General features: G+C 42.6%; 1 protein-coding gene across 3 annotated transcripts in view; it reads left to right on the top strand.

Annotated features, from left to right (window-relative positions):
• Positions 1 to 23909, top strand: part of llgl2 (LLGL scribble cell polarity complex component 2) — a 195586-nt gene that overhangs the window by 56799 nt on the left and 114878 nt on the right. For 2 of the 3 annotated variants that reach the window (XM_059948976.1, XM_059948975.1), the window contains exon 2: positions 14282 to 14409. In XM_059948976.1, coding sequence (XP_059804959.1) covers positions 14335 to 14409 — 75 coding nt within the window. In that variant the 5' untranslated portion in view covers positions 14282 to 14334. Of the gene's footprint in view, positions 1 to 12809; positions 12905 to 14281; positions 14410 to 23909 lie in introns of those variants that run through there. The other variant, XM_059948978.1, reaches the window with a different exon arrangement.

The raw sequence follows: 23909 nt of genomic DNA on the forward strand, positions 1-23909 counted from the left end.
GCAAGAATGTCCTTCCTCAAATTTGGTGACCAAAACTGAATAGTACTCCAGCTGTGGTCTCACCAGGGCCCTGTACAACTGCTGAAGTCAGTAGTCCTTTGTAAATTCTACCCTATTCTTCTAATATCCATTCAGGTGTGTCTTGTATGATATATCTTGAGTTTAAGTATCTTCAGGTTCATGTTTTTCAGCTCATTAATCTAATCTAGTCATCCCATTGAAATTAGCTATAATCCTGCCCAATATTTGCAAGGATTGTTTGATTTCAATGGGACATTACTAGGTTAGTGTTCTTAAGTCTGCTATCTGCCATGTTATCTTTTGTCTTTGACTTGGTCCAAAACATTAAAAGAACAGCCATTGATAGAGAGATGTGTGTGGGTGTGTATGTAATGACAGTTTCCTGTGTTCCACAGATTCCGGTTAATTGGGACTAGTATATTTTGGCCCTATTATGCCAAAGTTTCATGGGAATAGCATGGTATAAAAAGCCAAACTACTGTTTAATTGAGTAACAAATTATGTGTTTAAATGAAATGCAGAACAAATTAGAACACTATGGTACTATAAATCTGTGAGTTCCTAATAGTTCTTTTGGCGTAAATGAACAATATCGTGGCATCTTGGCAAGGGTCTGAAATTTTTTTTAAAAGTCAAGATAAAACAAAATGAAAAATCACCCTTTTTGAATTGACATCCATTGTCTCAAGTGGAAAACAACACAAGCCAGCAACTGATGCTATTTTAAAACTGTTTGCTCCAAGCACGGTGTAGTGTGTTATGACCACTGATGCTGTTTAGAAGCTCTTCAGCAACAATTCTATCCCAATTAAGCAACATTGTACCCAAATAAATGAAGGGAATCCTGGCTATTTTCTCAAGTAGTTTTTTTTTGTAAGCAGCTGCCTGATTAACTGATGTCCAAATTAATCAAAATACACTTTATTATATAATCCCTTATGAAAATGTGGTTGTGAGCGGCCACCTTCAACCACTGCTGTTCTTGTGGCAAAGGCACTCCCGCGGTGATGGGTGTCATGATCCAGTATTTAGAATTGGCAGTCAGAAGAATATTTCTCAGTAGGGATGGTGTGCATGTTAAGAACCTGCAGATGCATTTCTTGTGTGCCTGACGAGCCAGTGGAAGAAATAAGTGGCTTTTCATCTGACTCGAAACTCACATAGGCTGGCTTGTTTTGAATAGTGTTGAGATGCTCTTCAGTCGATGCACAATCAGTCTTCCACACTCCTGTATTGTAAGTGAAAGTTTTGGTGTATCAGTGAGTGAGTCATTTTCTGCATGATGCCATCAACTTTGTGGCTTGTTTCAGTGGTAGATCCTCACAGGTGGAGGAGTATCACAGTAATGCTACTGAAAGTAAAGGGTGGGTGGTTGGATTCTTGTTAGAGAAACTTCTCACCTATCACCTGTGCATCACAAATATAGCTTGGCACTTGATTTCAACTGCTCAATTTCTAAGGAACAGAAAATAAAACTGAACAAACCAATTGGCAGCAAACATCCCTAATGTTATGGAAGGAAAATTATGGCTATAGTTAATGGTATTTAGACCTAACACAATGTCCTGAAAACTTCATCTGCAGTGGCATGAATGACCTCCAACCACAACACACTTCCTTCATGCAACCATTGGAATGTCTGGAAATGCATATGAGACTACAAATGCTTGAATCTCGTGCAAAAGAAAAACAAGATACTGGAAGAACCTGGTGGATCAGGTAGCTCCGTGGAGAGAAATAAGCAATCAATGTTTCAGGATGAGCCCCTTCATCTGGACAGGAGGAAAGATGCACGACTGATAGTGACAATGTGGTAGAAGAGCGGCAGACATGAACAATGAGAGGGAGTCTTGCACAAGTCCAGTTGAAGCAAGGAGGAAAGCTTCTTCAAGTGAGCACACCTTGAAGAGACTTTGCAGTAGAGTAATAAAACACAGATGCTGCAACCTGGAACAATAAACAAGATGCTGGAAGAGCTCAGTGGGTCAGGCAGTATCTGTGGAGGGAAATACAGTCAATGAATAATGGACAGTTGACGGTCATCAGCCCAGATAGTCTTAATCCATGACATCATCTGTCTACTTCTCTCCTCCACAGATGCTGCTGGGTCAGCTGAGTTCTTCAAGTCTTTGTTTTTAAATATTTACCTCTTGATTCTGATTGACTTCGTTTCCAAGGTTCTTTAATGTTACACTAACTTGATGTCAGGAGCAGTCACCCTTTTCAATGGAATTCTGTACTTTTTGGTTCATGTTAGACTAAAACTGAAGTCTGGATCCAAGCACTCCTGATAAAACCCCATACTGAATATTGATAAGAAGCTTTTCATGTGCCAGTGCTACTTTATGGCCTTGTTAACATCACTCTTGTCCATTGATTAATTGGATGATTGGTCATATTGGATCTGTCCTGACAGGCATCTTGTGGTGTAACTACACAGAAGTAACTTGGTAGTGTGCCTTGATGTGGCCTCAGGGTTTCAGTGCGGCAGCCAGGGAGTCCTCTGGTCTAGTAATTTTTGCTTTATTAAAGACTAATTCAAATTGGTTGAAGACGAGTTTCTAAGGTAGGAATCTTTGGCTGAATTGGGTCATCACTTAATACATCTTGCTGAACATAATTGCATAATTAGTACTGTACTCAGATGCAGGGCTCAGCAAGCATGGGAATGTTTTTGGAGTTGCTGCCTCCTGGTTGATTATTTGCCCCCTAGATGTTTAATTGCCCTTACATAGGTGAGCAGGATTCCAGAGTTGTGAGATGGTCACTGAACTGTCTTTGCACAAGCTCTGAGGATTATCATGGAGGGCTCATCCACTGAGTTCACATGGGTGGAACTAAAAATAAAAGAAGGGTGCAGCTCCTCTGGGATTGTACTATAGTCTTCCCAATAGCTATTGAGGAACCAGTATGCAGGCAGAGTAAGGAAAGAGTACAAAAACAATAGGGTTGTTGTCATGGAGGACTTCAACCTCCCCATCTAAACCTACTGCTCTCAGTAGGTCCCAGTTTATATTAGGGAAGACATTTTATTGCATTGAAGAAGGGTTCTTAAGTCCAACAAGAATAGGGACTGTATTGGACTTGGTGTTGGGTAATGAGCCTGACCAGGTGACCAATCTTTCAGTGGGTGAACAGTGAGACAACTCTGAAGTTTCAAGATAGCTATAGATAGGGATAAGTATGGACCTCGCTGGAGAGCTTAAATTTGAGCTGCTCTAATTTATGTGAGCATTAGGCAGTAACTAGGGAGAGTTAATTGAAACAGCTGTTTTTTTTTGTGCAAGTACACAATCTGACATGTGGAGGGTGTTAAAAGACCAACTACAGAGTACAGGACAGGTATGTTCCAATCAGAAGGACAAGGATGGGAAGTAAGAGAACCTTGGATGTCGAGAGAAAAAGGAAAAGTATGTTAACCTTGGGAAGCTGGAATGGAATAGGGCCCTTGAGGATTATAATGTAGCCAGAAATCAGAATTACTTTATTGCCAGCGCATGAAACATATCAGAACTGATTGTGGTTCGGTGCTGAGCATAAAACACAGGACAATACCATAACAGAGAACACAACAGCAACCAACAGGTTACAGGACAACACTGCAAACAGCTATGAGCAGTCACATGCGCAAACATCAATAATCAAACTTAAAAGTGAACATATGAACAGATTGATTAATTTTAAACAGGATAAAGAAAGGCCGCTTAATGGATGTTTTGTAAAGGAACTGACAAAGGGAATTAGGAAAGTAAAGAGGCCATGATGTCCTTGGCAAGTAGGATTAAAGAGAATCCGAAAGGATAACTACTCTTGGTGTATGCACAGTACTGTACAAAAGTCTCAAATATGTTAAAAAAAATTCTGTAAAGTGAAGATGCTTTCAAAAATGAAAAGTTGAAAGGATTCTAAATATCAAAAAATACCATAAAGATCAGTAAACAGTAAAAAGGACTAAATAAAATCAATATTTGATGTGAAAACATTAAAAACTCATCAGTTCTCTGAAGTACACTGTTGTGCAGCTTTAAGAAAATGGGCTAATAAGATTGTTCCAGGTATCTTGGAGAACTTGCCACAGTTCCTCTGCAGACTTCGCTTGCTGCTGTCTCTCCAGGCAATCCCAGACAGCCTTGATGAGATCAGAGCTTTGTGGAGGCCATACTGTCTGAAACCATACAAAAAAATCTAGGGTGCCTAAGACTTCTGCACAATGTATAGAGTGTAAAGACATTCTGCAAATGCATCAAGAGCAAGAGGATAAATAGGGTGAGAATAGGATCACTCAGGACAAAGGGGGGTGGGGAGCATTTGTGTAAACGTGGAGGATGTGGATGAGATCCTTAATGAGTACTTTACATCAGTATTTACTGGGGGAAGGATGTGAAGGACAGGGAGATCAGTGCGAGGTAAAGGTTGGGTACCTTAAGGGGTATTAGGACCCATGCCTGATGAGATGTACCCCAGTAAAGAGATTGCTGGGGCCTTGACCACTATTTTCATGTCCTCTCTAGCCACAGGTGAGGTCCCAGACGACTGGAGACCAGCTAAAGTTGTACCATAAATCAAGAACAGAAGAAGGGATAATCCTGTAAGTTATAGACTGGTGCATCTTACATCACTGCGAGGGAAGTTACTGGGGAGAATTCTTAGCGATAGGGTTTGAGCATTTGGAAAACCGTAGTCTAATTAGGGAGAGCCAGCATCACTTAGTGCAGGGCAGTTGTCTTACTAAATTGATTGAGTTTTGTTTTTTTTTTTGAGGGTGATATATGAAGGTAGAGCTGTGGATGTTGTCTACATAAACTTTAGTAAGGTGTTTAAGCCTCATGAGAGGCTCATTCAGAAGATTAAGATGTATGGGATCCATGGTAAATTAGGCACTTGGATTCAGAACTGGCTTAACTGTAGAAGAATTTTTGAACTTATTTAAATCTTGCATCCATCCCACAACGTGAGGGAGTAAAAAATCTTTGCATACGACTGTCGGACTGTACAGACGTGAATTTATAATGGCTTTTTGAAAGAAGCTGACCTGTAACCTGTTGGTCCTGGTTTTAATGCTGCCGTACCTTTTGCCAGACAGAAGCAGCTGAAACAGTTTATATTTGGGTTGACTAGTGTCTCTGATGATCTTTCACCCCTTCTTTCTGCACCTGCTGCTGTAAATGTCCTCAGTGGAGGGCAATTCACCACAGATGTGTTGGCTGTCCATACCACTCTCTGCAGTGCCCAGTGATCAAATCTGGTGTAGTTCCTGTATCAGGCAGCAATAATGCCAGTCAGGATCCTCTCAATGTTCCCCCTGTAGAAGGTCTTGACGATTTGGAGGCTCATGCCAAACTTATTAAGTCACCGGAGGTGGAAGAGTTGTTGTTGTACATTTTTATTTTGCCCCACAACCGGTGTGTACAGTCCAGGTGAGGTGAATATCAAAGAACTTGAAACTGCTCACCCTCTCAACTGCAGTCCTACTGATGTTAATTGGGGCAAGCCTGTCTCCATTCCTCCTGCAGTCCACAATCAGCTTTTTTGTTTTTTGGACATTGAGTGAGAGGTTGTTATCTTGGCACCACTGTGTCAGGGTGTTAATCTCTCCTCTGTAAACTGTTTTGTCTCTGCTAGGTATAAGGTCGAACAACGTCATGTCATCTGCAAATTTGATCAGATTGGAGCTGTGTGTGGCGCACAGTTGTGAATGTAAAGGAAGTAGAGGAGGGGAATCAGGACACAACACTGGGGGGCTCCTGAGTTGGGGGACAGAGTTGAGGGTGTCCATCCTTGCCACCTTTTGGCAATCCAATAGGAAGTTGAGGATCCATCTGCACAAGGCAGGGTGCAGGCTGAGGTCTCTGAGCTTCCTGTCAAGCCTGGAGGGAATTATGGTGTGGAATACTGAATTGTAGTTCAGGAACAGCATTCTAACGTATGTACCCCTCTTCTACAGGTGAGTGATGGTGTGTAGTGCTGTGGCTGTGGCGTCATCAGTTGGCTAATTCCATTGGTAGGCAAACTGTAAGGGGTCCAGTGCAGATGTAGTCTTTAACCAACCTCTCAAAGCATTTGCTTATAACTGAGGTGATTGCCACCAGGTGCCAATCATTCAGGCATGCTACCTTGGTTTTCTTAAGTACAGGATGGATGAGTTAAAACAGGAGGGCGCTACGCGTTGGAGAGGATGAAATTTAAAACTGTCCATAAGCATACCAGCCAGTTGTTCTGCACAAACTGTGAGGACCAGCCCTGGGATGTCGTCCATCCCTGCTGCCTTGCAGCTGTTGACATGTTGGAATGTTCTATGTACCTCCAGTCTCGGAGATGACCAAAGACCAGTTCTCGTCGGCAGCTCTCCTCAGGATTTAGTGTTATAGACCTCAAATCAAGCATTTTATATGCAAAAACATTTAGCTCGTCCAGGAGAGAGGCAGCAATGTTGGCTATACTGCTGTGTTTCCTCTTGGTCTGCAATGGTGTGTAGTCCTCGCTGTAAGCTGCGTGTGTCACAGAGTTGTGACTGGATTTTGTACTTGTGTTGCTGTTCTGCCAACTTGATGGCTCTACCTGAATCATAGTGCCATCTCTGAAGCTCCTATTACCTTCCAGAGGTGAAGGCTTTATCCCTTGCACTTGACAGCATTACGCACTGAACTATTTATTCAAGGCTTCTGGTTTGGGTAGACAGAGGGTAGTGGTCAAAGGGACTTGTTCTTGCTGGAGATCTACCATTCTGCAGAGATCTGTACTGGAACCGCGGCTGTCTGTGTTTGTAAATGATCCAGGTGGGTAAATCTGTGGATGATGTGAAGATTGGTGGAGTTGTGGATAGCATAGAAAACTGGCAAATAATACAGTGGAATATTGATCAGTTGTAGGTATGGGCCAACAAATGGCAGATGGTCAAATTTGATAAGTGTTGCATCTGGGTAGGTCAAATGCAAAGAGACAGTACACAGTTTAAAGGCAAGATCCTTAACTGTGTTGAATGCCAGAGAGATCTTGGGGTCCAAATTCACAGCTCCCTGAAAGTGGCTACACAGGTTGGTAGGGTGGTTAAGAAGGCTTATGGCATGTTTGGCTTTGTTAGTCAAGGAATTGAGTTCAAAAGTCAGGAAGCTATTTTGTAGCTTTATAAAACTTTAGTTAGGCCATATCTGGAGTATTGCATAGAGTTGAGGTCATCTCATTTATAGGAAGGATGTCGAGGCTTTAGAGAGGGTGTGGAAGAGGCATACCAGGATGCTGCTTGGATTAGAAGGCATGTGCTGTAACATGAGGTTGGGCAAACTTGGGTTGCTTTCTCTGGAATATGGGGGTGATCTGATAGAGATTCTTAAAATTATTAGAGACATAGATAGAGTAGACAGACAGCATCTTTTCCCTAGGTTTGAAATGTCTAATAGCAGAGAGCATTCATTTAAGAAGGGGTAATTTCAAAGGAGATGTGAGGGGCAACTGTTTCTTTTTTAAAAAGTGCTGGGTTCTTGGAAAATGTTGCATGGGGTGGTAGCAGAGGCAAAAACATTAGAGACGTTTAGATAAACGTGAATGTGAGGAAAATGGAAGAATATTAACATTGTGTAGTTTAGTTATCCATTGATTACTAATTGAATCGCTTGGCACAACATTGTTGGCTGAAAAGTATGTTCCTGTGCTGTTACGTTTTGCATCTTATTCTTGGTGTACTTTGTGCTACTCTCTGCCAGCACGTCGATGCCCTGCGGCCAGAACTTCTGTGCTCACCATTGGGCGGATTTGACTGCTTTGCTTAAGAGAGGCAGTACCAAGGTTGAGGTTTCTGATTTGTGGCAGACTATAATTCATCTGCTAATGGATACCAATTCTGTATTGCTAAATTTGTTCCAAGTTCATCCTATCTGCTACAATGATAGCACCATACCATTTATATCCTTGGTATAAAGACTAGATGTTTATCTCTACTAGTATATTGTTGGCAAATGTATCTATGACAAGTAGTTTGGTGAAAATGAAGTAATGGCAGTCTATCCCTTGCTGATTCACTCGCCTCCACATGCAGACCCTCTCATAAGCATGTTCTTCAGGAGTTGGTGTTATCAAGCATAAGTGTTAGTCATGGGAGGTACTCCATGCATTGAACACTTGTTTAGGGGTGAACTGCGAAAGAAATGCTTTTCTAGGGAGCTTGTTTGTGGATTACTGAGTTGAGAAATAGTCAACATAAAGAATAGGGTGAAGGAAAGTTGATTAAGTTACATAAGCACAGGACAGGCACGATGCCTTCTGTGCCCGCTTTGAAAGGGAGAACACAACTACAGCTGTGAAGATCCCTGCTGCATCTGGTGACCCTGTGATCTCTGTCTCAGGTCGCTGTCAGGCTGTCTTTAAAGAAGGTGAACCCTTGTAATGTGGAAGGTCCAGATGGAGTATCTAGTAAGGCTTTGCAAACCTGTGCCAACCAACTAGCAGGAGTATTCAAAGACACTTTCAAACTCTTACTGCTATGGGTACAAGTTCCCATTTGCTTTAAAAAGACAACAATTATACCAGTGCCGAAGAAGAGTAACGTGGGCTGCCTTAATGACTGTAGCCTGGTAGTACTCACATCAACAGTGATGAAATGCTTTAAGAGGGTGGTCATGACGAGACTGAACTCCTGCCTCAGCAAGGGCCTGGACCCACTGCAATTTGCCTATCACCACAGTAGGTCAACGGCAGATACAATCTCAATGGCTCTCCACATGGCCTTAGACAACCCAGTCAACACAAACACCTAGGTTAGGATGCTATTCGTTGACTATAGATCAGCGTTTAATACCATCATAAAGTTGCAGAACCTGGGCCTCTGTATCTTCCTCTACAATTGGATCCCTGACATCCTAACCAGAAAACCACAATCTGTGCGGATTGGGGATAACATATCCTTCTCGCTGACTATCATTACTGGCACACCTCAGGGGCGTGAGTTTAACCCACTGTTCTGCTCTCTATATACACATGACTGTGTAGCTAGGCATAGCTCAAATACCATCTATAAATTTGCAGATGATACAGCTATTGTTAGTAGAATCTCAGGTGGTGATGAGAGGGCATACTGGAGTGAGATATGCCAACTAGTGGAGTGGTAACACAGCAAAAGTCTAGCACTCAACATCAGGAAGGATAAGACGAAGGAACACATACCAATCCTCATAGAGGGATCAGAAGTGGAGAGAGTGAGCAGCTTCAGGTTCCTGGCTGTCAAGATCTCGAGGATCTAACCTGGTCCCAACATATTGATATAGTTATAAAGAAGGCAAGACAGCGGCTGTACTTCATTAGGAGTTTGAAGAGATTTGGCATGTCAACAAATACACTCAAAAACTTCTATAGTTGTACCGTGGAGAGCATTCTGACAGGCTGCATCATTGTCTGGTATGGAGGGGCTACTGCATGGGACTGAAAGAAGCTGCAGAGGGTTGTAAATCTAGTCAGCTCCATCTTGGGTACTGGCCTACAAAGTACCCAGGACATCTTTAGAGAGCAGTGTCTCAGAAAGGCAGTGTGCATTGTTAGGGACCTCCAGCACCCAGGACATGCCCTTTTCTCACTGTTACCATCAGATAGGAGGTACAGAAGCCTGAAGGCACACACTCAGCGATTCAGGAACAGCTTCTTCCCCTCTGCCATCCAATTCCTAAATGGACATTGGACCCTCGGACGCTACCTCATTTTTTAATATACAGTATTTCTGCTTTTTGTATGATTTTAATCTATTCAATATACATATACTGTAATTGATTTACTTGTTTTTCTATTATTTTTATTTTTTTCCTTCTATGTCAAGTCACTCTTATTGTCATTTCGACCATAACTGCTGGTACGGTACATAGTAAAAATGAGACAACATTTTTCAGGACCATGGTGTTACATGACACAGTACAAAAACTAGACTGAACTACATTTAAAAAAAAACAGAAAGCTACACTAGACTACAGACCTACACAGGACTGCATAAAGTGCACAAAAACAGTGCAGGCATTATAATAAATAATAAACAGGACAGCAGGGCAAGGTGTCAGTCCAGCCTTTGGGTATTGAGGAGTCTGATAGCTTGGGGGAAGAAACTGTTACATAGTCTGGTCGTGAGAGCCTGAATGCTTCAGAGCCTTTTCCCAGACGGCAGGAGGGAGAAGAGATTGTATGAGGGGTGCATGGGGTCCTTCACAATGCCGTTTCCTTTGCAGATGCAGCGTGTAGTGTAAATGTCTGTGATGGCAGGAAGAGAGACCCCAATGATCTTCTCAGCTGACCTCACTATCTGCTGCAGGGTCTTGCGATCCGAGATGGTGCAATTTCCGAACCAGGCAGTGATGCAGTTGCTCAGGATGCTCTCAATACAACCCCTGTAGAATGTGACGAGGATGGGGGGTGGGAGATGGACTTTCCTCGGCCTTCGCAGGAAGTAGAGATGCTGCTGGGCTTTCTTTGCTATGGAGCTGGTGTTGAGGGACCAGGTGAGATTCTGTGCCAGGTGAACACCAAGTAACTTGGTGCTCTTTACGATCTCTACCGAGGAGCCATCGATGTTCAGCAGGGAGTGGTCGCTCTGTGCCCTCCTGAAGTCAACAACCATCTCTTTTGTTCACATTAAGAGACAGGTTGTTGGCTCTGCACCAGTCTGTTAGCCACTGCACCTCCTCTCTGTATGCTGACTCATCGTTCTTGCTGATGAGACCCACCATCGGCGAACTTGATGATATGGTTCGAGCTGTGTGTTGCAGCACAGTCATGGGTCAGCAGAGTGAACAGCAGTGGACTGAGCACACAGCCCTGGGGAGCCCCTGTGCTCAGTGTGATGGTGTTGGAGATGCTGCTTCCGATCCGGACTGACTGAGGTCTCCCAGTCAGGAAGTCCAGGATCCAGTTGCAGAAGGTGGTGTTCAGGCCCAGTCGGCTCAGCTTTCCAATCAGTTTCTGAAGGATGATTGTGTTGAATGCTGAACTGAAGTCTATGAACAGCATCCGAACGTATGTGTCTTTTTTTTTGTCCAGGTGGGTTAGAGCCGAGTGGAGGGTGGTGGCAATGGCGTTGTCTGTTGAGCAGTTGGGATGGTACGCAAACTGCAGGGGGTCCAGTGAGGGGGAATTATATATTGCTTTGAACTGCTGCTGCTAAGTTAACAAATTTGGAAGAAATTTGCTCTGTCCCCTAAAACCCTCACTAACTTTTATAGATGTATTGTAGAAAGCATTCTCCTAGGGTGCATCACAACCTGGTATGGAAGTTGTCCTGTCCGAGACCAGAAGAAGCTGCAGAAGATCGTGAACACAGCCCAGCACATCACACAAACCAATCTTCCATCCTTGGACTCACTTTACACCACACGCTGTTGGAGCAGTGCTGCCAGGATAATCAAGGACAAGACCCACCCAGCCAACACACGTTTTGTCCCTCTTCCCTCTGGGAGAATGTTCAGGAGCATGAGGATTCGTACGGCCAGATTTGGGAACAGCTTCTTTCCGACTGTGATAAAGACTGCTGAACGGATCCTGACCCGGATCTGGGCCGTACTTTCCAAATATCCGGACCTGACTTGGACTACCTTACTTCCCCTTTTCTATTTTCTAATTATGATTTATAATTTAAATTTTTATTATATTTAATTTGATTTGTACTTTGGGGAGCACAAAGCGCAGAATCAAATATCGCTGTGATGATTGCACACTCTAGTATCAATTGTTTGGTGACAATAAAGTGAAATAAATTTCATATCACACGCTGGTGATAATAAACCTGATTCTGAGATTGTAATTTTAGGATGTGGCTAAGGCCTGATGGCTCAGAATGCTTAATTTTGTTATAGCCCATCTCCATTCTTTTATTCTCCATAGAGTTATTTAATTGTTCTATTATTGCAGACTTGTTAACAACATACATTCAAATGTGATACACTCCTTTATAGTGTTGGGTAGAGGGTGAAGTAATTTAATTTCCTGCCCTTTGGGTCAGAGTTCATTCTCAGGAACCATGTAGAATCCAGTTTGGATGCCAATGCCATTATGTACAAGTTAAATCTAGAGTCCTTATAGGGCAGGTAACAATATCAAGGGAAACTAGTGCCGGTGAGTTAAAGGAGTAACAATTGGATGTACGTGCACCCACTGCCCACTTGTAGACACCATTTTAGTTTCTGGGGCCACCTGGTGTCCAGTTTGAAAATTACAGGCTCATTAATCAGACTCTAGTCCAAGCAGGGCCAGTGCTCTCCACCTTGGCCTGTCAGCATGAGTGATCCATATCCCAATAATTGCATGAGAGTCTATACTTTCCAAAGGCACATTTGGAGTTGAGGTTCCCTTTAGACATTCTGTCATAAACATGAACTGAGGCTTCCAGCTGGGTTCGGGTATCAATTTTAACCGGCGTTTCGATGATGAACTCTGCTGTCTTCATCAGGGATGATGCCTGGGCAAGTGTAGTTTGGTGGTATATATACCCTCATCCCTCCTAATTGGTTAGTCCTTATCCAGTCAGGAGGAATGATGACAAGTGTGTGTGTGTACACACCACAGAATTCGGCACACATAGGCATCATCCCTGATGAAGATGGCAGCGTTTGTCATTGAAACATTGGTTAAAATTGATATCTGTACCCAGCTGGAAGCCCGAGAAGAGTTTATTTGTCATATGCACCAGGAAAGCACTAGATTCTTTTTCATGAAGTGTACTTGTTGTTTCCATTACTCTAGCAATATAAAACCACTCTAGATTTTTTAAAAAATGTGCTTAATACATAGAACCGTAGGGAGCTTACAACTTGTAAAATTTACTTTCTTAGGATCTGACATTTAGTGTCAGTCGCTAAATGATGTGTGGGCAGTCGTGGTGGTGAGCGGAGCTGTTGGCTTCGGCTGCTGCATCTTGCTGGTAAATGCATTCCCATAATATTAGCTATGAATTCCAGGATAGAGAAATGGTATCTAAAAAAAGAACAAATCATGGTGTGTAACATGGACGTGCACTTGAAGCTTTTCTACACAAATCTCATGTCACAGGTCAGTTCTTCTGATTCTTTCTCCTGTGGTGTGCTTTCAGGGTACCTTGAGTGAGTAACACCAATGCATTTGGTAGATGATACATAGTGTAGCCATGTGCAATGGTGGCAGGAAAGTTCAGGGCTACTGATGGGTTGCTTTGATTTAGATGTTAATGAGCAGCATGAAGATGGTTAGGGCTGCTGTCATCCAAATCCGTGGAGGCTATTCACACTTCCATTTTGCAAATAGTGGACAACATAAAGCCAGGGAGTGATCTACTCATTCAGGAACTGACCTTTTGTCTGTACCTGATCCATTGAGCTCAGGTCAGCAATGACCCCTTGGAATATTGATAAATGGGGTCTTGGCACAAGTGATATCATAGAATGATGTGGAGAAGTGGTTAAATGTAGTTTTGTTGAAGTGGGCATTCCATGGTACAAAAGTGCCTGGCATGTCACCTGCAACATATTAGCCTTTGCCTGACTGTGTGTAAGCTAACTCCCCGGGGGAGCGCAAAGATTTTATCTTGGAATTTCAAGGATTAAAATAAGATCCATATTGTCTCAATGAGCCCTGTGGCCTTTGCAAGTTGCCTTGAATTAAGGCTTAATGAGCTTACTAAATAATGTCTAAAACTGGGACATTGTCTAGAAATTAAGACCAGACCTTTCGGGAATGAAGGAAGGAACGCCTTTACACAGCATGTTAGAAGTAATAAACCCTTCCACAAAGCACAAGATGTGAAGGAGATATTAATTTTAAATCTGATTTTTCCTTTATTTTTTGAATGGAAAAGTATCTAAATTAATTTTGGTTACAGATAAATATTAAATAATAAAATAAGGCTTAAAGAGCTAAATATTCTGTTCTCTTTTCCTAGTGCAATTACAGCCCAGCCTGAAGTGACATCTTTAAATAGAAAGGTTTTCAGGGGAGATCAGTAGGAGGGAGCCAGGCATCCAGAAAACCTTGTAACTAAGTGATGTTGGTAGGACTATAATGAGTTGTTCTGTCTATCAGATGTCATGTGGAAGAAACACTATTTGAACTGTGCCTTTGTAAACATGGAGGTTAATTATTGCCAACTGAATGCCAGCCAGCTGTGACTTGGTTAGACTCAGCTTTACAAAGGACTTGGTGTTGGAGGATCTGATGATGGGCAGCGTATGGTTTAATTGAGAATACCCTGTCACCAGAGGGCAGAAGGGTAAGAGTTGGCATCCGTTCAACTGTGAACTAACCACTTGTGTCATCCTTTGTACAGGAGCTGCTCATTTGGTTGTGCTGAAGCTGCTTTGTCACCTCTGAAGAAGTGCAATGAGGAGATTTCGAAGACATGGGAATGAGTTGCATAGAGAACGTGTCAAGCAGGACCTGTTCCAGTTTAATAAGGTGAGTCAATTTGATCATTTCTCCAGAATATACCGATCTTGTTCAGTGTCAATCATGGAATCAACTTTAACGAAACAGAATGCTAGAGGCATTGGGCAGGTCAGGCAGCAAAAGTGGGGAATGAAATGAGTCAAAATTCTGGAGGAGATGGCAAGTGTGCTAAGGAGGGAGAGGTGGAAAGAACAGAAGGGAAGTCTGTTTAAGCTCAGATTAAAGTTAAGGTAAGAATGAACAGTTGAAACAGAGGGCAAACACATCCTTAAGAGGGCAATTGTTGAACTTTAATATAAGGTCTTGAAGTTGAGCATGTGATGGAGAGCAAGAAGGATTTGTAAGTCATTCCATTAGAACCATTCCATTTTGTCTCCTTTATTCCTGCTGTTGTTTTCTGCCATTAAACAATCCTTGATCTATGCCAGTACATTACACTGTGGAGTATGGTTTAATAATTTCATGTGCAGCAGATTAAAAGCCTTCTGGAAGCCCAAATACAAAACCTGCACTGGTTGCCCCTTTGTTCTGTTAATTATAAGGTAACTAATAGATACATCAAACATTTGGTGTCACCATTTGTTCTACATAACCCTCCCCTCCCTCCGGTACTGAAAACTAGCTTTTATTTTTTTCTTCTCCCTCCCCATCCCCCTGCCCAGTTCTGGCATTGGTCTAGGTTCTGAAATGTTATTTCTGTTTCTCTTTCCACACCTCTTGTTTCCAGTTTGTAGCTCAGGTGGGAATATTAGTACAATGTACAAACCATTCATAATTTTTCAGAAATTGAAGTAGTCCATCTCTACATAAAACAGGATTAAGTCTCAAATAACGTGTAACAGATGTCATCTCCAATAAATGTTCTTCCTACCTTTTGGCATTCTACTGCACTGAATAAGTATTGCCAAGTACCTCTACCAGCAATTCATCTTGAGGTGGTTATTGACCAGGAACTTTCTGGCAACTCCAAAACTCAAGGGAGAATTGTGATGGAATAGTCTCGACGAGCTTGAGTAAGTGGGGCTGCAGAGCATCATCCGGGGCAAAAAGTCAAGGTTAACTTTGTCGTATGGATGACTACATGACACAATGAAAACTTGCTTGCACCACTATCACAGTTACATAGCATTGTACAAGTAGAAGTCACAAAAAAGGCGTAAATTGGAAATAAATTTTACACAAGTATTACAAGAAAGGACACATTTCGAGCAAAACTACAATGTCCATTTTAGTGCAAAGTGATAAAAGTTGTCATAGTGTTGTTAAATGTAAGAGATTTTAGAGTTATGCCAGTTGGTTCAAGATCCAAATAGCTGGAAGGAAGGAGCTGTTCTTGAATGTGGGATTCAGGCTTCTGTATTGCCTATCCGATTATAGCTGTGAGAAGATTGCCATCTTTAGATGTTGCCCCTGAGGTAGTACCTCCTGTAGATGCGACCGATGATGGAAACGGATGTGATGCTGATGTATTTGGCAGAGTTCACTATTCTTTTCGGCTTTTGTGTTCCTGAAGTTCAAATTGTTGTACTGGATGGATTACGATGCTAATCAGGATGTTTGTTGAAATGTTCAGTGACAAATTGAACCTCCTTAGCTTCCTAAGAAAGTAAAGTTACTGCCACCTGTTCAAACATTCTATCTAGTCAAGTTGCAGTTATCACTGTCCTTGTGCTTGGCTCATTTCTAAATACAGTGGATTCTGTTAATTGGCCCAACTTTTAATTGGAGCAGCTGCTTATTTGAAACAACTCTTGAGGAACAAAAAAATTTGAGAAAATAATTGGGATTCCCTTTTTTCATTTGGGACACTATGTCACTTAATTGGTTCAGGAGACTGAAGTCAAACAGTTTCTAACTAGTGTCAGTCGCATGCACTAGTGTGGCCATTAGACACTACAGTGTTTAGAGTGAAGAACAGTTTTTAAATTGCATCCGTTGCATGTGCTTGTTTTATGTTATCCATTTCGGCCAAGGATGAAGATTTTTTTTAAAGTGCTTTTTGATATTTTTTACTTTGACCTTTTTAAAAAAAAAAAGAAAGGTGTCATGGAGTGTTTACCAATATGTAGATGATTTAGGCTGTTTAATTTTGGACGAGTTGTGATATGGAGCTACAATGGAAATCGAGAAAAATTCTTCTGATTATTGACAATCATACAGCACACCCTCGTGAAGGTGCTGACTTCGTTCATTGCAGTCAATCATAAGAACACAGCGTATACTGGATGAATTCCTCTATTAATAACTATTAAGATCTAATAGTTTTATAGAGTACTGTAGTAGTGGTGGTATTCTGATTTGTTATGTATATCATTTAAATACATAATTTGCTTCAGTTATATGGTTTTTTATACATTTTTAAATACTTTTGTGAAACATTGACTAATTGAAATAGCTGTTTAATTGGGCCAAAAATGACCTGGTCCCAGTTTGTGCTAATTAACTAGTATCCACTGTATATTGATAACAAAACATAAACACTATTCTTTGACATTCATCCCTGAGGGGCATCTCTGTTGATCATATAAAGAATTTTCAAGAAGATTTTCTACAATCATCCTGCTATCTACCTTTGAATTATATCTGTTGTGGTATTCGCCTCTGTATTCCATGGGCCCAATTTGTTTATCCTGGTGTGTGTGTGTTCTGAAAATGAAAGTGGGGCAGCACAGTTAGCATGATGCTATTGCATTTCAATGACCCAGGTTTGTACATTCTCCCTGTGACTGTGTGGGTTTCCTCTGGGTGCTCTGGTTTCCTCCCACATTCCAGAGATGCAGAGGTTGGTAGGTTAAAAGGTCACAATGATGTAATTGGATGGTGCAGGCTCATCGGGCCAGAAGGCCTGTTACTGTGCTGTCTTTAAATCAAAATGGATGAGAACTGCCGCTACAATTTATTGTTCAGCTTCCTGTTAATTTCATTTATTACTGCAAAGGTTTATTATAAATAAATAAATAAATAAATAAATAAAAAGGATTCCTGAAGGGAGATGTACACAGGCTCCTTAATTGTAGCCAGGGTCTGGGGTACAAACTACAGCAAGAGGTAGAAAATATATGTAAGAGACAATCTTACAGTGGGAACCCAAGTATGCAGGTGGATAGTGCTGGATCACAAGAAAAGGTATTTGTAGAATACCTATGAGATGCTTTCTCGAGAAGCTTAATACTAGAAAAAAGGCGATTCTGAATTTGGTGTTGTGCAATGAAAAAGATCTGGTTAGGGATCTTAAGGTAAATGAACCCTCAGGAGACAATGATCATAATGATAGAAATTGCCTTACAGTTTGAGGTTGAGAAGCTAAAATCCAGATGTATTTATTTGGTTAAGTAGAGTAACTACAGCTGCACGAGACCAAAGTTGATTGGAAGAGGATCCTAACCAAGATGACAGAGTAACAATGGCAAGAGTTACTTGGAGTAATTTGGAGGACGTAGGATAATTTAATCCCAAAGAAATGGCAGCATTCTAAAGGGATGATGAGGTAACCATAGCTGACAAGGGAAGTCGAAAATGGCATAAAGGCAGTATTAGAAACAGAAACATAGAAACCCTACAGCACAATACAGGCCCTTTGGCCCACATAGCTCTGCCGAACATATCCTTACCTTGGAACTACCTAGGCTTTACCCATTGCCCTCTATTTTTCTAAGCTCCATGTAGCAGTCCAAAAGTCTCTTAAAAGACCCTATTGTTTCCGCCTCCACCACCGCTGCCAGCAGCCCATTCCACACACTTGCCACTCTCTACATAAAACAACAACTTACCCCCGATATCTCCTCTGTACCCAATTCCAAGCACCATAAAACTGTGCCCCCTTGTGTTAGCCATTTCAGCCCTGGGGGAAAAGCCTTCAACTATCCACATGATCAGTGCCTCTCATCTTATACACCTGTCAGGTCACCTCTCATCCTCCATCACCCCAAGGAGAAAAGGCCAAGTTCACTCGACCTATTCTCATAAGGCATGCTCCCTAATCCAGGCAGCAACCTTGTAAATCTCCTCTGCACCCTTTCTATGGTTTCCACATCCTTCCTGTAGTGAGGCGACCAAAACCGAGCACAGTACTCCAAGTGGGGTCTGACCAGGGTCCTATATAGCTGCAACATGACTCCTTGGTTCTTAAACTCAATGCCACGATTGATGAAGGCCAATGCACTGTATGCCTTAACCACAGAGTCAACTTGCACAGCAGCTTTGAGTGTCCTATGGACTTGGACCCAAGATCCCTCTTATCCTCCACACTGCCAAGAGTCTTACCATTAATGCCATCATATTTGACCTACCAAAATGAACCACCTCGCATTTATCTAGGTTGAACTCCATCTGCCACTTCTTAGCCCAGTTTTGCATCCTATCAATGTCCTGCTATAACCTCTGGCAGCCCTTCACACTATCCTCAACAGCCCCAACCTTTATGTCATCAGCAAATTTACTAACCCATACCCCCACTTCCTCATCCAGGTCATTTATAAAAATCACGAAGTGTAAGGGTCCCAGAACAGATCCCTGAGGCACACCACCAGTCATTGACCTCCGTGCAGAATATGACCCGTCTACCACCACTCTTTGCCTTCTGTGGGCAAGCCAGTTCTGGATCCATTAAGCAATGGATCCCATGCCTCCTTACTTTCGCAATAAGTCTTGCATGGGGTACCTTATCAAATGCCTTGCTAAAATCCATATATACTACATCTATGGCTCTACCTTCATCTATGTACCTAGTCAGATCCTCAAAAAAAAAAATTCAATCAAGCACCACCTGCCTTTAACAAAGCCATGTTGACTATTCCTAATCATATTATGCCTCTCCAAATGTTCGTAAATCCTACCTCTCAGGATCTTCTCCATCAGCTTACCAACCACTGAAGTAAGACTCACTGACCTATGATTTCCTGTGCTATCTCTACTCCCCTTCTTGAATAAGGGAACAACATCTACAACCTTACAATCCTCCGGAACCTCTCCTGTCCTTATTGATGATGCAAAGATTATCGCCAGAGGCTCAGCAATCTCCTCCCTCGCCTCCCACAGTAGCCTGGGGTACATCCTGTTCAGTCCCGGTGATTTTACCAACTTGATGCTTTCCAAAAGCTCCAGCACAATCCTCTTTCTTAATATCTACATTCTCAAGCTGCAAGTCATCCCTACTGTCGCCAAGATCTTTCTCCATAGTGAATACTGAAGCAAAGTATTCATTAAGTACCTCTGCTATCTCCTCCAGTTCCATACACTCTTTTCTATTGTCACACTTGATTTATGCTATTCACTCATGTTATTCACGCTATTCACTCTTGCTCTTCACTTACTTGCAGAATGCCTTGGAGTTTTCCTTAATCCTGCTCACCAAGACCTTCTCATGGCCCCTTCAGGCTCTCCTAATTTCATTCTTAAGCTCCTTCCTGCCAGTCTTACAATCTTCTGGATTCAAATCATTACCTAGTTTTTTGAACCTTTCATAAGTTCTTCTTTTCTTGACTAGATTTACACCACAGGTCGTCTTGACCTGTGTACACCACAGATCTTGTACCCTACCATCCTTTCCATGTCTCATTGGAACGTATCTACTCCGAACCCCACACAAATATCCCCTGAATGATTGCCACATTTCTTCAGTACTTTTCCCTGTCTTTTTCGAAGTCTGTTTCCAACTTATGCTTCCAAGTTCCTGCTGATAGCCTCGTATTTCCCCTTACTCCAATTAAACACTTTCCTAACTTGTCTGTTCCTATCCTTCTCCAATGCTACGGTAAAGGAGATAGAATTGTCATCACTATCTCCAAAATACTCTCCCACTGAGAGACCTGACACCTGACCAGATTCATTTCCCAATACCGGATCAAGTACAGCCTCTCCTCTTGTGGGCTTATCTACATCTTGTGTCAAGAAGCCTTCCTGAACACACCTAACAAACTCCACCCCATCTAAAGCCTTTACTCTAGGGAGATGCCAGTCAATATTGGGGAAATTAAAAACTCCCACCACAACAGCCCTGTTATTGCTGCTTTCCAGAATCTGTCTCCCTATCTGCTCCTTGATGTCCCTGTTACTATTGGGTGGTCTATTTTTTAAAAAAAAAACACCCAGTAGATTTATTGACCCCTTCCTATTCCTAACTTCCACCCACAGAGATTCTGTAGACAACCCCTCCATGATTTCCTCCTTTTCTGTAGTCGTGACATTATCTTTGATCAACAGTGTCATGCGTCCACCTCTTTTTCCTCCTTTCTGAAACATCTAAAGCCTGGCACTTGAAGTAACCATTCCTGCCCCTGCACCATCCAAGTCTCTATAATGGCCACAACATCATAGCTCCAAGTGCTGATCCACACTCTAAGCTCATTGCAAAAACTATTGGGAAGCTTTCAAAAACCAACAAAGTAACTAAAGAGCAATAAGTGGAGGGGTAATGGAATATGAATGCAAGCTAGCTAATAATATATGAATATGCCAGAAAGTTCCTCAAGTTAAAATTTATTGTCATCTGGCTGTACATGTATACAACAGAAAGAAACATTCCTCTGGACCATGGTGCACCGACAAGACATATCACACTGCATATTAAATATTACCACATGCAAGTTAATAAATATAATTCAAAATGCACGTAGTGTGCAGCACAGGTAAGTAGCTCATTATCATAGAGATGAGACCTCGGTGGTGACATGGTATTCAGTAGTCTCTCAGCCTGAGGGAAGTAGCTGTTACCCAGTCTGACAGTCCATGCCCTGATGCTTCTGTACCTTCTTTCTGATGATAGTGGGTCAAAGAGATTGGGATGGGTTATAGGGAGACTCAGCAGCATTTCAGGCCTTTTGCAAACTGCCTTGCAGCTTCTGTATTGTACGATGATGTCACCAGACAGGACACACTCAATGGTAGGTAGAAGGCTATTAGAATGGGCCTTGTGTGCCTCAATCTCGTCAGAAAATGTAGATGCTGCTGTGCTGCCTGGACTAATGAGATGTTGTGGGTCCAGATTAGATGGTCTGTTATGCACACATCAGGGAACTTGGTGTTTTTCATCGTGGCAGAGCAATTGATGTGCAATGGAGAGTGACCTTCTTTTGTCTTGCAAAATGGTGTGAGAACAACAACCCATCTACCTCCTCTCCATGTGCCAACTCTTCCTTGTTCTTAGAGGCCAACCACGGTTGTATATCACAGTGGCTGTAAGCAGCACTGGGGCCCCACAGGGACTGTATTGGCTCCCTTCCTGTTTGCCTTGTATACCTTGGACTTTAGATACAATACTGGGTCATGTCATCTGCGGAAATTCTCTTTCTCAGCAATAGATCTGTCATATAAAGGGAGGGCAGGAGGACAAATGCAGACCTTGGTGGAGGACTTTGTCATACTAATGTTGAGCTGTAGATTATTCAGCTTGCACCATTTGACAAAGCAGATGGTGATGGACTTGAGGAAGACTAAGCCTGCATTGTTCCCTGTTACTATGATAGTGTGGATGTGGCGAGGACCTGCAGTACCTGGATGAGTGGAGCACCAACGCAGCTTGTGTACAAGAAGGGCTAAGTACAAATAGTCACTCTACTTCCTGAGAAGACTGAGGTCCTTTGGAGAATGCAGGCCTCTCCTTTACATGTTTTACCAGTCTGTTGTCTTCTATGCGGTGTGTGTGCTGGGGCAATGGCGTCAACAAGGGTGATGCCATCGGGCTCAATAAACTGATTAGAAAGGCTGGCTCTGTTATAGGAGTCAAACTGGACACACCGGGGACTGTGGTAGAACGAAGGACTCTACCGAAAATCCTGGCAATTCTGGACAATGTTTCTCAGCCTCTACATGTTACCTTGGCTGAACAGAGGAGCGCTATTAGTAATGGACTAAGATAACTGCACTTCCCAAAGAGCACATAGGTCATTTTTACCCTTCACCATTAGACTCTATAATGAATCAACCTACAGCCAGTGAAGTGATGACTTCTCTGGTAACTTGTTTTTTATTCTTTCTACTTCTCTTCTAATATTCGTATCTGTGCACTTATAATACTATTGTGACACTGTAATTTCCTTTGGGGTCAATAAAGTATCTATCTGTTTAGTATCATCAGCGAACTTGATACAACTGCCCTGCCAGATCCAGATCAAAGCGCAAGTCAGCAGACTGGGCACACAGCCCTGGTGGTGGGGGGTGGGCCTCACTGAGATGACCTTCAGATGTTGCTGCCAACTTGGACTGATCGGGATCTTTCCATCAAGTTCAAGGTACAGTTACAGAAAGGGGTCTTGATTCCCAAAGAAGACTAACCACCAGCCTCTGAGGGATGATCATGTTAAACACTGAGCTGAAGTCGATGAACAATAACCTGGCATATAAGGCATAATTTTCTAGGTAGGACAGGACAGAATGAGGGGCCGAGGCAATAGCATCATCAGTGGACTGATGAACTGAAAGTGGTCAATGAAGTTGGAAGGTGGGATTTTATGCGATCCATTATTAGCGCTCAGAGCACTTCATGATTGTTGAGTTCAGTGTCTCTTGGCTGTAATCTTTTAGACCAGTTACTGTCACTCGCTTGGGCACTGAAATAATGTTGCTGCCTTGAAGTCTGCAGGGACGGTGGACTGTTGCAAAGAAGTATTAAAGATGTCTGTTTAGATCTGTTAGCTGGACTGCACAATCCCTCAGCACCTGACCTGGTATGTTGTCTGGCCCTGCAGTTTTGCATAGGTTTACCCTGGCTAGTATCCTCTTCAGCTCAGCTGTGGCCAGACAGGGTACCTGTTCCTCAGGAAAGGGGGCTTCCCTGATGTCATATTCATCACGTCAAATCGTGCATAGATGGCATTCAGGCCTATCAGGAAGGGAGACATCACTGTCGTTGACCCACAGGGTGGACTTTGTAGCCTGTGGTTTGTACACCTTACCACATGTTCTTGGTATCGCAAAGATGCCTGTGGATTTTCTGAGAGTGCTGTCACTTTGTCTTCCTGATGGCACGTGAGAGCGCGGATCTTGCTGACCTTGGAGGTGTCTTGTCTCCCAATCTCAAGGCATCATCCCAACCCTTTAGCAGTGCACAAACCTCTGCAGTCATGTTCTATGTAGCTACCACCCTCTGTGTGGAAAAACTTGCCTCTTGGGTCCCCATTAAATTTTCCCCCTCACTTTAAGCCCAAGCCCCCTGATGCAGATTGTAAGGAGTTGCATGATTTTTCACATGGTGCCAGTAAGGAGGATCAGGGTAGTGTGAAACAATGCTGTTCACGTGCCTGTTGCCCTCCACCTTGAGCAGTGGCACTGTGGGTTTGTGCCGCATCATTAGAACATCGATAGGTTACTGCAGTGCCTCTGGGTGTTGAGAAAGTGAGGAGGTATCAATTAAGTGTTTCATAGTAGGGAGCTTTGATTCTGAATACTGTCTTTAGAGCTTGTTCATTGGCTTGAGAGCTGAACTAAAATAGACCTTCTGCCTAAGTGATTGACAGTATCTAGACAGGCACTTCAGTGATCTTCCTTCCATCACTCTCAAGCAGTGTATTCCT

This window comes from Hypanus sabinus, chromosome 23 (genome assembly GCF_030144855.1).
Source record: "Hypanus sabinus isolate sHypSab1 chromosome 23, sHypSab1.hap1, whole genome shotgun sequence".
Classification (NCBI taxonomy): domain Eukaryota; kingdom Metazoa; phylum Chordata; class Chondrichthyes; order Myliobatiformes; family Dasyatidae; genus Hypanus; species Hypanus sabinus.